Source organism: Abramis brama (assembly GCF_963993115.1).
Source record: "Abramis brama genome assembly, chromosome: 16".
NCBI classification, from domain to species: Eukaryota; Metazoa; Chordata; class Actinopteri; order Cypriniformes; family Leuciscidae; genus Abramis; species Abramis brama.
In genome coordinates, this window is record NC_139978.1 from 3,630,341 (window position 1) to 3,644,753 (window position 14,413).

Below are 14,413 nucleotides of genomic sequence, written 5' to 3' on the forward strand. Positions count from 1 at the left end.
AAATAAGCTTTCCATTGATGTATGGTATGTTATGATAGGACAATATTTGGTCAAGATACAACTATTTGATAATCTAGAATCTGAGGGTGCAAAAAAATCTAAACGTTGAGAAAATCTCCTTTAAAGTTGTTCATTTATGTTCACGATTGTGCTGCATTCATTCACAAAAATAAATATTTGATATATTTACGGTAGGAAATTTATAAAAATATCTTCATGGAACATGATCTTTACTTAATATCCTAATGATTTTTGGCATAAAAGAAAAATCAATATGTTTGACCCATACAATGTATTGTTGGCTTTTGTCACACGTAAACCCGTGCGACTCGTGACTGGTTTTGTGATCTAGGGTAACATATTATGAGAAAATTAAAGTGTTTTTTGACCTTGGATGCATGTAGACCTATTGTAGACCTCCAAAACAAAACAAGGACCATTTTAAAATAGCATAATAAAAAGGCACTTTAAGAGAATTTTTAAACAGTTTAGAATTTCCTCCATTGCTTTTTTCATTGATGAGCAAAACAACCACTATATTTCCAGAAGTTTAAAGCCGTTTAAGTTTAAAGTTTAAATATCACAATAAAAACAAATATCAAGACAAGCGTCATAATTCCTGTCTTGTGTTCCCCTTGTCTTGTGTGGACTTTCGTCATTTCCTGTCCTGTGCCATGTTGTAGTCCTTTGTAGTTTTTCTTGTTTATCAGTCTCCCCAGGTGTTTCTGATTAACCACGCCGCCTTGTTATCTTGTTTGCCCGTGTATTTAAACCCTGTGTCTTGTTCAGTCTTTGTGAGTTCTTGATGTTGTATATTGGTTGTCCTGAGTCTGAGTCTGAGTCTGAGTCTGAGTCTGAGTCTGAGTCTGAGTCTGAGTCTGAGTCTGAGTCTGAGTCTGAGTCTGAGTCTGAGTCTGTCAAGTTTTGAGTTTATTTAATAAAAGACTACTGTTGCACGTGGATCCTGCTTCCTCCTATGTTTAAACCGCATTGTTAGAACCAGAATGCAAGTTCCAGTATCAAGATGGGGAGAATAAATCCACTAAAATCCACAGGTATTAAGTGTGAGATTATTGTAGATCTGAAACTCACTCATGCTCTCTGAGGACCATGGCTAGATGATCCCCCAGATCCTCCTCCACCTGCAGCTCGGCACACACACGCTTGTGTTGAGCTCGGAGCCGGAGCACCGCCACGCTGCACAGAAGGAAGCAGAGGTAGACACTTCTCTTCTTCAGGGGACTTCGTTTGTAAAAAAGTGTTTTACCTGTTCTCAGCTTGTTTCTCTCTTTCAATATCCAGCTCAATCTGCTCTCTGTTCTCCTCCAGCTCAGTCACATGGAGGTGAAATGCTTTTAGTTCCTCCCTTGAAGAAAGTACATTTTGTACAAACTCAGATTCACAAATACATTTTTGTGTTATTCAGAAGCTGAAAATCTTCATTTAACAAGTCACTGAAAATGTTGTATTTTGTAACAAGAAAATAACAGATTTCCCATTATAGGGAATGCTGAGATTAATGATTAAACTGTGAAGATCCCTTATAGGGGCCAGTTCACACCGCGCCGACAGACGGCAACACACACTTCATCGGGGTTTGTCGGATCAGTGTGTCGGAGTCTGACGGAGCTTGTTTTCGCAGATTGAACACGCTGAATCAGAATTAGATTGTCTGAGTGACGTAATCTGGTGACTGTCGGCGTGGACTGAATTTAGGTCACCATTTAAACCAGTCAACACACTCACAAGAGGGCAAAATCATGTCGCATCATTCCTGACTGAATGAAAATCCACGTTTATAGTCTTTAATAATTGAGATTAGCTTAGGGTTTCGACTTTATGCTTAATTTGATATTTGGCTCATAGGTTTTTGCACAGGCCAATTTATGATTTCAAAATCTCAGATTAATTCTTAAGACTTATCATGAAACTGGGTTGAAAAAAATCCACATGCACCAAAAAAAAAAAAAAATTATAATAAGCATTTCTTGTTTTTCAATATCTAAACATCCTTAAAACAATACATATAATCTAATTTTCTCACCCCATTTGTGAATATTTTTTTATTTTCAGTGAATTCTGTGCTTAAAACAAATAAACAAAAAAGTATTTCCCAGTGGAGTAAAAAACCTATTATCTTAAAACCTATTATCTTGAAAACGTTGCTATACATAGTGAATGTATCTTCCTTTATCAGATGTTTAGATAGAGCTAGACTTAAAATACGGTCCATATTTGCATTGTGCTTCCTTCCTTATAGCACTACTTAGAGAATCAGTAGTACCAGTACCAGTCAAAAAAATTGGTTGTCAGTTGTACTATGTATTTATATCCATGAAAACCTGCAGCACTTCAGCATAGATGCAGAATCCCTGTGCATGTGCTGTCGTCAGTCACATGACTGGCAAACTGTTGAGATTAGACGTAATAACAGTTTTTTCCAGTTGCTAACACACTAAAATGACATGAACAGCACAATTATTTAAACTGACACAGAGAGCAAAACCTCTTCTCAAGTCTCCAAAAGTCTAAACACATTTTCTGCTTTACACACATTTTGCAATTCAAAATGGCACTTTTTAAACGCACTGAACACGGTTCTCTGCATAACACACACAATCTGACATAAAGTCACATGTTTGCCATTTCAAAACACTGCCATTCAAAATGACACTCCATGAGCTGATTGGCCGATACATGTCACCTGACCAAACACCTCAATGGTTAATTGTTAACGCTTCAGTGTTTTTCAGTTTACTGTTTATTATGAGCATTTTTTTGTTCAGTCCAGTGTAAATATTTCTGCTGTGCATATGTTGCACTGACTTGTTTGGTGAAAAAAAATAAAAAAAATGTTTCAACAGCATGTGTGTGTGTCTGCAAATATTTCTGTGCATGTGAACAATCTGAAAAATTTTCTACAATTTGAACTATTTTAGTATTATGGCAAAGCATACTAAAGATGAGAGTGCTCTTCATTACGCCCAACAGTGTGTAGTTGGTTAGACAAAAATCTGCTAATATGAATAAAGTGTGTGCCATTTCATGCAAAAGTTTGATTTTGATAATGCTCGGCTATATGTAGTTTTGGTTGCAGTGCTTAATTTTGCAAGATATATGAGGTATTCAGCAGTTTGTGTGTGTGGTTTTGTGAATTGTGTTAAGTATTTTGATAAAACCAGCCTAGTTTGCAAAATTGTGTGTTAGCAATTGGAAAAACTGTAACGCGTTGTGTGTTCGCACACCATATCAGATCTGCACCAATCACATGTAGTCAGCACTTCTGATGTGTGTGCTGTTTGCATCCCTGTTTTTGAAAATAAATCTCCTTCTCATTATTTTTAAGGTAATGAGAATGAGATCTTTTTTCATTACAGTAATAAGAATTTGGTGAAGGATTAACAATTTCATTCTTTATACAAAATAGAATTACTGATTGGTTTATTTTTGTTTTGGGTGAAATATGACCCCAACATTTGATTCAGTTTCTCTGAGATCTTCCTAAACGCTGTGAATGCACTATTGTCCATGGAGAAGGCATCGACGGCTCTGAGCTCAGTCCACCTACAGCTCCTGACAGCTTTACTATGGCATGTGCTCACACCATGATGTACAGCAGAAAACACAGTGGGAGGCAGAGATTCAGAGATTCACAGAGTCTAAAACCTTCCCACCCTGAGAGGCTGAGGCAGATTTATCTGTGAACTGTAAAGGGAAGGGCCACGTTATTACAGTGAACGAGGATACAGACCTGGCTTGAAGCAAATTCAGTTTCTTCTGCTCGTAAAAGGTGTCCAGTTGGGCCAGAAACTTTTTAAGCTTGAACATGTGTTTCTTGTCAATGTATAGCTTCTCCCCGCCTGTGTCATCTTCACCATCACTCATTTCCCTTAGACAAGGTAGACAAGAGCCAGAAATAGATATACAAACATCTGAACAGTAGCGTATCAATTAAAAGTGAGCTTTTTTCTGAACAAAATTAATTATTTTATTCAGCAAAGATGCTTTAAATTGATTGGAATTAGCATTAAATGGGTCCTATTATTCTTTTTCCCATGTTCATCTTTCTTTAGTGTTGCTGTTTGAGTCACAATATTCCTCATTTAAATATTTCCCGCCCAAAGCATACACAAAATAAAGGGGCGTAACCGTTAGTCCTTTATGATTGCTTCTTGTCAGAGTCAGACTGTACGAACATGATCATCGCTGTAAGTTTTACATCATCAATCAATGACACGTATGTTCACAGTGAGCTTCACTACACGCGGGATTGAAATGGTGGCTACAAAGAAATATCTAACGTTAATTATGGTCATGGCTTGTCTTGAAAAATTAAGGCCCTGTCCCAAATGGCACACTCCGGACTTGTGGACTTCCTCAGAGTCCACACTTTGGTGACGTCATGTAGTGCAGACCTATAGGGCCCTTGGCTCGAGTCCTCGAGGGCGCATTGAGAGGTATTTTTGGGACAGACTCGATCGGCACGCCGGAAATAACGGCCTGGTTGTTGTTGGACAGGAGAAATCACGTTTTTGCGCTCCGACGTCTCATCTCCATGTCCACTACACAGCCTAATTTTACAGTTCTGATATTGTGCATGTCACCTGGGCATTAGACAATAGATACATCATGCTTATTTAAATGATTTATGTATACAGTTGTACATAATAATACATAATGTTACATTTGAACTAAGATTACAATTTTAACACATAATGAAAATGTGCATGAGTTTCAGATGAATTTACAGGTTTCAATATTCATACTATGTTTACATATGACTCAGTAAAGCCCTGACATTCGGTTCTATTTATTTAATGAATCATAATGCGATCGTATTATTAAACGCGCTATTATTATGTTTGAGACATCAACCACTGGTCGATGACCATAATGTTTGTATAAACTGTAGGTAACAACTGGTAAAATGTACATTTAGGTCATAAAAACAGTAATATTTTCTTCTCAGCCATGTCAACAATTATCCGTGAGCGAAATCTACTCCCATCCGTTGTCTGATTGGCCTTTCGCAAGGATTCCTGGGTAGTTAAAGTGTGTGGAGCCTGAAGACCGCTTCAAGGGTACAGAGGGGGCGCTGCTAAGCACACTTCAGAGCGGTAAAATGCTGAATGGGACGGCCTACGGACTCGTAGACTCGGCGAGCACGTGCAATTTAAGTCCACGAGACCGAAAGTCCACATGAAGTGCACCATTTGGGACAGGGCCTAAGACAATTTGACGGTGGTCGTAGGAGAATCACTGCAGGACTGAGAGTCTAATCTTCTGACACTGACAGATTTCCTCAGAGGTCAAATCTGATCGCAACGCTCAATCAGCTGTCGGTGAACACATCAAACTAGCGATCAAAGACTTTTTAGCCAAGGAAGCGGAAGTGCTTGACCAATCACAACACACCGCTCCAGCCGACCAATCAGAGCACAGTGTGCTTTTCAGAAGGAGGGGCTTCATAGAGACAGGAAGTAAACAGAGCGTTACTGACAGACTCCCAATATCCCTCCTCGTCTCCTCACTCCTCCCTCCTATGACCCGGGAACCGATCGAGCTCAGCCATCTTGAAGGACATCTCAATTCTCTAATAGGCCTCTCGAGGAGGCCGTCCCCCGGGTGGCGCCTCTTAAGTCTCCATCATCCGCCTGTTTCTTTCCCTGTGACCCAGTTTCCCAGTGTGTCTGATTATTGATTACATTCACCTGTTCAGTTAATTATCTTATTAGTTCTCCATCTTAGGGGCTGTTTACACGACAACGCTTTCAACTAAAAACTTACAACTTTTGAAAACGGGTTTCAAAGTGCAAGTGTAAACAACAAAAACGTGAATATCTGAAGATGAAGGCGTCATGCGTACTGTATATGCTCAGTCTATAGCGTTTCATCTAATGGCCTGACATCAGAATACAGCGTTTTAGCCGTTTACGCGGATCCGTGTGAATGAGGATCGTTTTGACAGTGGCTTTGTCTGGTGTCGTCTATTTTATGTGGAAGCTTTTGCCTGTTCCTACGTTTCTCCTGTGTGGATTTATTCCTGAACTCTCCCTCATCGTGAGCTCCGGTTAGCAGCCACCCCGACACACGTGTTCAGTCCAGTATTTACCCAGCACTGGGTTACCTGTGGGCTCTTCTAAACCCAGCCATTTAGAGTGAAGGGTTTCACACAACACTGTAAACCTCTGCTTAAATATATTTTCTCTGAAACATTAGTAATATACATGATATTAACCTGATATTGCAATTATTCAATTGTTCAATTATTGTCATCTTTGTGGTGAAAAGTAACTTGTGATTAAATGTTTTTAAGAATCAATATTAATCGTATTAATATAAAAGTTTTTTTTTTAAAAAGAAATCAAAAACATTGATGGTTTAAAATATCAAAATAAGTTAAACGTACAGTATGGCATTTTTCGCCACTAGGGGTCGCTAACCTATTTACAATAACAAAGGCGTAGTTTGATGACGCAACATTTGCTAAGAATTATGGATCTTGTCGTCAACGTCAAGCCGACCGATCTAATAATGTTTATGGATGACTGAATACATCGATGCTTTTATCATGACTGTGATATGAAGCAGTTCGGGATTGCTAAGAGACAGCTATCAGCTCCACACGCGACGCGAGTCCCGCGGATATAAAAGGAATATGGACATTTCATTCTACCGAACTACACGCAGAATTACTACTCACAGGTCAGTTTATTAGACAAATTAAACTTGTGAGGTAACGCAGCGCTGTTTCACTTGGTCTAACATTACACTAGCACACTAAACTGCATTTGAATGTGTTGAAATGTATGTGTTAGTTCATCTGTATGAGACTAGCAGTAAACTAGATCAACATTAGAATAACATACAGATCATATTCTGACATTTTATCATTGTTGAACTATAAAACATTGATTAGTTTTATGTAAATGTGCTCACCTGTTTAATAAAGTACATGTAGGAGCGGTCGAAGTCTCGGACGTGGAGCTCTCGGTTTATATACTGTCTATGGGAGCTCTCGGCATCTCGAAAACACCGCGCTGATATTGATTCTCGTTTTAGTTCTCCTTTTTTATCCAAAGTCTGCTTGCCATGGTCCATAATGTTTGAACGAAACAACAACAGCGTGCAGATAGACATTGCGAACTACAGTGGTCCACGTCTGTCGCTTTGGTTACTATCAGAGGGCTCTGGTTCATAACTCTGGTTACCATGGCAGCACGAGCGGAAACCAGGGACAACGCGGATATGACGGCATTGGCGGTGACACAACGGAAATAAAGAAACGGGACGTTTCTCGAATTAAATTACAAATTTCTCCTGGTTTGAACGTTTTTGGAAACAGTCGGGATAATGTAAGTACACAACTAAAAAATATATATAACATAGATATAGTGATTTTTGCTATTTTTAAAGCAAAAAAGTTACATATTGTGCCTTTAATGACTGCATCAGATTTTTTTTTTTTTTTTTTTTTTTTACAATTCATTCTTTTAACCATTCATGTATGTCTCCACATCTATGAAAAACAAGTCTCAGCTGTAGCTTATGTGATGAAAAAGAAAATAATGAACATGCATTTTAACACCTACCACTCAGAGCTGTCAAACCCTGTGGACCAATCAGGGAAGTCCTCCTCAAACCTGAAGATGTCATCCAGAGTGCCTTCTTCTAAAGAGGCATCAAATACATAAAACATCTTATGATGTTTTCATCTTACAACAAGTTATGATAATACTAGTAATAATCAAGGCCGTGAACAAATATTGTACATTTTACTAACTCTTTCACCATTAAAACTAAAGCGTTCATCTTCTGTGAACAGTTAGCTCCGCCTCCTTTGATTTGATTGGCTATCTAAATCATTTTGACATTGACGAGCGCTGTTAGACCGCTGAGGCAGAGCGTATAAATATAACTTTTAAAACTTGTGGTCATCCTAACATCAGACAGAGAGGAGTGTAACGGAGTGGAGAAGAGCAGCATCAAGAATATATCCCAAATATCCCTGCAAATTATGGCCCTGCTAGTAATAACTTGTGGTGGTCTTAATGTGTGTGTGTACGTTACATGTCTTTACCTTCTGTGTGTGTGCCAATACTATGAGGCTCATGTTCAGTTGCAGGCGTTGAGAGATCAGCACTGTTCGCCATATCCTCGTCTCCTCGTGACCTGCAGGAGTAAACCAGCTAACAAGAACATCTTCTAAGAATGTTTTGCTAACCTTCCATTAAAGGGATAGTTCACCCAAAAATGAAAATTCTGTCATCATTTAGTCACTCTTAATGTACCCTGGCTCTAGGGAAGCAACATAAAGGACTCAAACACAGAAGTCTGCCAATCAAAATAAAGTTTATTTAATATTAAAAGAAAAAGAGGACTGTAGAAGCAGAGAGAGAGAGAGAGAGAGAGAGAGAGAGAGAGAGAGAGAGAGAGAGAGAGAGAGAGAGAGAGAGAGAGAGAGGCTCCCTTCAGGTGACACCAATTAACCTGTTGATTGCAGGTGAGCTACCAGGAAAACTGTAATGAAACACAGATTATAAAACACTCCCACATAACACAAACCTATATAAATTTATTTCTTGTGCTGACCACAAAAGAAGATATTTTGAAGAATGTTGGTAACCAAACCAAACTAAAATAAAAATAGTACGGAAGAATTTCAGAAATTTCAGTTTTGGGTGAACTGTCAGTTCATGGGAACGTTTACTGGTCAAAAGTTTTAGTTCGGTAAGATTTTAATGTTTTTAAAAGAGTCTCTTCTGCTCACCAAGGCTGCATTTATTTGATTAAAAAATAGTAATATTGTGAAATATTATGACAATTTAAAATGACTGTTTTCTATTTTAATATATTTTAAAATGTAATTTATTCCTCAGATCAAAGCTGAATTTTCAGCATCATTACTCCAGTCTTCAGTGTCACATGATCCTTCAGAAATCATTCTAATATGATGATTTGAAGCTCAAGAAACATTTATGATTATTATCAATGTTGAAGTTGTGTACAATTTTTTTTCAAAATTCTTTGATGAATAGAAAGTTCAAAAGAACAGCATTTATTTAAAATAGAATATTTTCTAACATTATAAATGTCTTTACTGTAACTTCTGATCAATTTAACTCATCCTTGATGAATACAATTATTGATTTATTTTATTTCCTTCCCCCCCAAAAATAAAATTAAAATTCTTACTGACCCCAAACTTTTGAACGGTAGTGTTTAATGTTACAAAAGCTTTCAATTTCAGATAAACTTTTGACCGGTAGTGTATAAGTTATATATTATATAGCCTATGTGCTTATGTTTTAAGAACATTATTAAAGACCCGATAACGTCCAAAAGAACGTTCTATTAACATTAGCTGCTACTGAAAAAATGTTTATTCATAACTTTGAGAAAACCTTGCCAGAATGTTCTCTGTTAACCGGGAATATAGGCTACTAATATTCAATAATGAAAAATCGCCATATCATATGCAGATCAGAAATATCAAAACAGGCTGTATAAGTATTGTTTAAAAGCAGCCTAACGATCTCGATTGTTTGTCTGGCAATAGTCGCTGTCTTATAATAAAGTATTCGATCAAAAGGGAACGTATCTGCCTAAAAAGCTAAAAAGCATTTTCATATTTATTACCTACTTTTTCCTGTCAACTTCTGGAGTCGCAGCAGCTTCTGTTGTTGTGCTTCCATGGCAACAGATTCGCGAGGTACCTTGGGAAATGTAGTGGCCAGGGTTGCCAGATTGGGCGGTTTTGCAATCTAATTTGCGGGCAAAAATGGGTTTGGGCGGGTGGATAAAAATTGGGCTGGTTTCGGATCAGTTCGGCGGGTTTTTGTTGCCGAAACACCGGCACTTCAGATCCTTCTTCCTGCGACCCAATGTTCAGCAGGCAGCAGTCTCACTCACTCACACACACACACACACACACACACAGACACACACCACAGCTCTGGCTGACGTGCCCCCTAAACTTACAACAGACACTCCCTCCCACTACCTTCAGCTCACCTCACGTCACGCTCGCACTCAAACAACACACTAGATCATTCGCGCCCGCGGGGTTTTCAAACTTAGCTAGCCGACTGACACTGCGGTTTCATGACAACTCTCTCCGGGTCAGCAGCAGCGCCAACACAGATTTGAATGTTGCGATATGATTTTGTCAAAGGTTTAATAGACAGACGAAATAGAAGAAGATCGCGTGGGTGTTTGAATCGAGATCACAGTCTTTTATAACGTTAACGTTAGATGAATCGTGCAGCTCTGTAACGACCTATGGTAACGACACATGATCCTCTGTTGAAACGAAAGTGGCTAACTTCTGTCAACGCCGGTCAACCTGATCTATAAGCAAGGGCAAAATAAAGCAATTATCGGTAATATTCTGTAATAATAAAAAAAATCTATTTTTAAAATCGTAATAAAAAAATAAAATTAAAAAAAATCGCGATAGGCCTATAGGTGAATCGATTTTTTCACCCAGCCTTAATGAATATGCATGTTTCATGTTGCTATTTGAAATAATTGAAATGTTAAAGTGGGTTATTTTTTATGTCCATATATCCACTCAATGTTGTTATGTAACTTACTGAATGCTTTTGTTCCAAGCGTCTTTTATTGACAATTAACAGACTCATTGATAGCCAAAGTTGATCGCATATTATTTTCCGTAACATAAGCTTATAGTTTAATAGTAGCCTAGAATAGTCTGACTGTCAGTGTAGCCTACTTTTGCATTCATTTGATTGAATATTGGTTTCTAAAATCGGATAGGCCAAGTTGAAAAATGGGTAATTTTAAAGCTTGTTAATGATTTTAATGTGTTTAAACGAGAAACAAGCCACACAAAAAATTGGGCGGTTTTTTGTGCATTCTCGAGGTTTTGGGCTGGAAAACCTTGCTGGCACCTGGCAACCCTGGTAGTGGCTGTAATGCATGCCTGTGTTGTGTTGTGTTGTGTTGTGTTGTCCGATTCACAAATTAAATACCTTTACAGTTTCCAGTTGCTAACACACTAAAATGACATGCACAGCACAATTATTTAAACTGACACACAGAGAGCAAAACTTCTTCTCAAGTCTCCAAAAGTCTAAACACATTTTCTGCTTTACACACACTAGTGCAAAATGCCCGTGCAAGTTTTTAAGTGTGTATTTAGTAATTGTTGGTTTGGTGTGTTTGAGTGCACATTGTTACAATTACACAGCAAAAGTTCAGTGACATTTTTATTTGTGCATGGTAGAAAGCACACAGTGAACTCCGAGAAAACGCTATGCTTGAGGAAACATTTTGTGAATAGGCTACTACAAATGATGCCCGTGAAAGAGACTGTGAACACATTGAATAGGATATGTTTAGTTGGTGAATACATTTACACAGTAGCGATAACGTTAAGCGCACCAGAATGAAATATAATATTCAGAAGTAAACACCATAGCTGACTTATAGATTCAGTTTACATCCACAAATGTATAAGCGCGTTGATTCAGGGAGTGCAAAGTGCCCGTGCAAAATCAGTTTTTGTGAGCTGATCGCCGTCAAAAAAGTTCAGGAGATATTTCTTAGTGATGGCTGATTTCAACAGTTTCAATATGATAAAAAATAACTTTTATATTGATTCAATGGATTAATTGCATTTTGGGAAAAAAGTGTCATGAATTTATTGCATTTTTGGGGGAAAATAATCCGTTTTTATAATAAATCTTTGAAAATCAAAATCTGGATTTGAATTTTTTATGTTATTATAACCTAAAGATGCTATGTGAAAGTTTGAAACAGAAAATAGTGGTTTTCATCTTGCCACTTTCTTGGTAAAGAAAACACATTTTTACTCAAATTAATCAAAATGGATTTATCACGTTCTGGAACCGAACTATAATATTCAGAAGGAACCAAACTATAATATTCAGAAGTAAACAGTGTAGCTGACAGAGTGTTTATGTCAGAATGATTATTTTTAAACCACAACCTTCTTGGGGCTTCTTTGACCGATACAACCCTCTAATGTCAGAATGTTTATTTTTAAACCACAACCTTTTAAAAATGATATATTTAACGATATCTTTAGCATTTCTCATCCAAACAACGTCAAACTTGGCACTGCACTTACTCGTGCCCGTAGCGAGACACCTGTCGAGTTTGAAATCCATCGGACTAACGGTTCGAGAGATATGCGAAGAACAGACATACACACACACACAGACAGACGTTCCTGTAATTTATAGATAGATTTTGCAATTCAAAATGGCACTTTTTAAACGCACTGAACACGGTTCTCTGCATACACACAACAATCGGACATAAAGTCACATGTTTGCTATTTCAAAACACTGCCATTCAAAATGACACTCCATGATCTGATTGGCCGATATATGTGTCACCTGACCAAACACCTCAATGGTTAATTGTTAACACTTCAATCTTTTTCAGTTTACTGGGGTTTTTTTGTGAGCATATTTTTGTTCAGTCCAGTGTAAATATTTCTGCTGTGCATATGTTGCACTGACTTGTTTGGTGAAAAATAAAAAATAAAAATGTTTCAACAGCATGTGTGTGTATTATTTCTGTGCATGTGAACAATCTGAAGAATTTTCTACAATTTGAACTATAAATATTATGGCAAAGCATACTAAAGATGAGAGTGCTCTTCATTACGCCCAACAGTGTGTAGTTGGTTATACAAAAATCTGCTAATATGAATAAAGTGTGTGCCATTTCGTGCAAAAGTTTGATTTTGATAATGCTCGGCTATATGTAGTTTTGGTTGCAGTGCTTCATTTAGCAGGATATATGAGGTATTCAGCAGTTTGTGTGTGTGGTTTTGTGAATTGTGTTAAGTATTTTGATAAAACTAGTCTAGTTTGCAAAATTGTGTGTTAGCAATTGGAAAAAACTGTAATAAGTCAGAGAGCTGTTTCCTTAAAGTCACCACGAAATCAAAATGGACAATTCTTGTTTTTTTAAAGAATATTGCAGTATTTATTCAAAATCATAATTAGAAACCTTCTCTTCTCTGATGACGTGTTTACCGGTGCGAGGGAGCGGCAACCAATTTGAAAATAAATTTATAATAAATACTGCAATATTCCATAAGAAATAAGAAGTGTCCCTTTTGATTTCATGGTGACTTATGCTAATGGTATTTTTATATTTTTGAAAATATGTTTTTAAATATATTATATTATATTATATTATATTATATTATATTATATTATATTATATTATATTATATTATATTATATTATATTATATATGGGTATATGGTTATGGCCCTGCTAATAATAATTTGTGGTGGTCTTAATGTGTGTGTGTACAGGGTGTGTAGGCTATGCCTTTACCTTCTCTCTCTCTCTCTCTCTCTCTCTCTCTCTGTGTGTGTGTGTGTGTGTGTCACACTAGGGCTGTTTTGTATAAGTTATGAAGACTAAATAATCACACAGCTCAGCATTCCTGTATTCTGTAGTGGTGAAAATCCTCTTATTCACTAACACATCTCTATCCATCTCTCTATTCTATTGTCTTCTCTTTCTCTCTTCTCTCTACAAACTCCCAGAACAACAGCTTAAACACTTGCTATAACATTGTCAATAGCATGAAGGGTTTCTAAAAAACCCTTTCAATGTTCAGTATAAGTCAACAAGAGCTTATGCAATCAATGTCACTGAACGCACTATTACATCATTTAAGCTCATCATGGCCTTTATATATGTCAGACAACAACACAAAAAACATCAGACAGGATACAAACAAAGCAAACAGTCTGACACTGAGAATAGTGCTTGAATGATTAAACAAAGAACTTGGATGTGTGTTGATGCCTCATAAACCTCTTCATAAGAAGCATTAGACAGGGTGATAGAGATGACAGTAAAGCAGGGTTGATGTTACATAAGAACATTGTTTTATCGTGCGAGTGCTTGTATCCTCCACGTCACGAGCGGAGGATTTTAATCTGATGTGAACGAAGAGGAGGGATCCGTTCATTCAAATGAATCGGTTCGTTCGAACAGTTAGTTTTGCTGAACCGATTCTTTCAAGTCAACAATCAAAACTGTTCTCACTTTGTATTTTATGTCCAATCTTTTGCTGGTAGTGGTAGGCTACTGACATTTGCCTTTGTCGTGTATTAATGTGCAATATTTTTTATAGCCTAACTATTGTATATCGATTGTAGGCTATTTGAAATAAACGAACACGGTTTGATTATTTAGGGTTTGCTATTGCTTCAATCTTGTGTGACAGGTGTTGTTAGAGTAGAAAGGTTATTGTCATATGGCAAGCCATTTTGACTTCTATTCAGATATGAATTCTTGATATCAACAATTACATTTTCACTAGTTAAAATGCAATTTTTTTATATCAGGAATTAGTATTTAACTAGTAAAAATGTAATTGCTGACATCAAGAA

General features: G+C 37.2%; 1 protein-coding gene across 1 annotated transcript in view; it reads right to left on the reverse strand.

Moving 5' to 3' along the window:
- cfap74 (cilia and flagella associated protein 74) overlaps nt 1-8,218 on the reverse strand; it is a 59,141-nt gene extending 50,923 nt beyond the window's left edge. The window contains exons 1-5 of the mRNA XM_084087034.1: nt 8,081-8,218; nt 7,593-7,671; nt 3,752-3,889; nt 1,268-1,366; nt 1,093-1,197 (exon numbers count right to left, since the gene is read on the reverse strand). Of these exons, the coding sequence (XP_083943160.1) occupies nt 1,093-1,197; nt 1,268-1,366; nt 3,752-3,889; nt 7,593-7,671; nt 8,081-8,153 (494 nt within the window). The 5' untranslated portion in view covers nt 8,154-8,218. The remainder of the gene's footprint in view (nt 1-1,092; nt 1,198-1,267; nt 1,367-3,751; nt 3,890-7,592; nt 7,672-8,080) is intronic.
- Nucleotides 8,219-14,413: the final 6,195 nt, after the last annotated feature.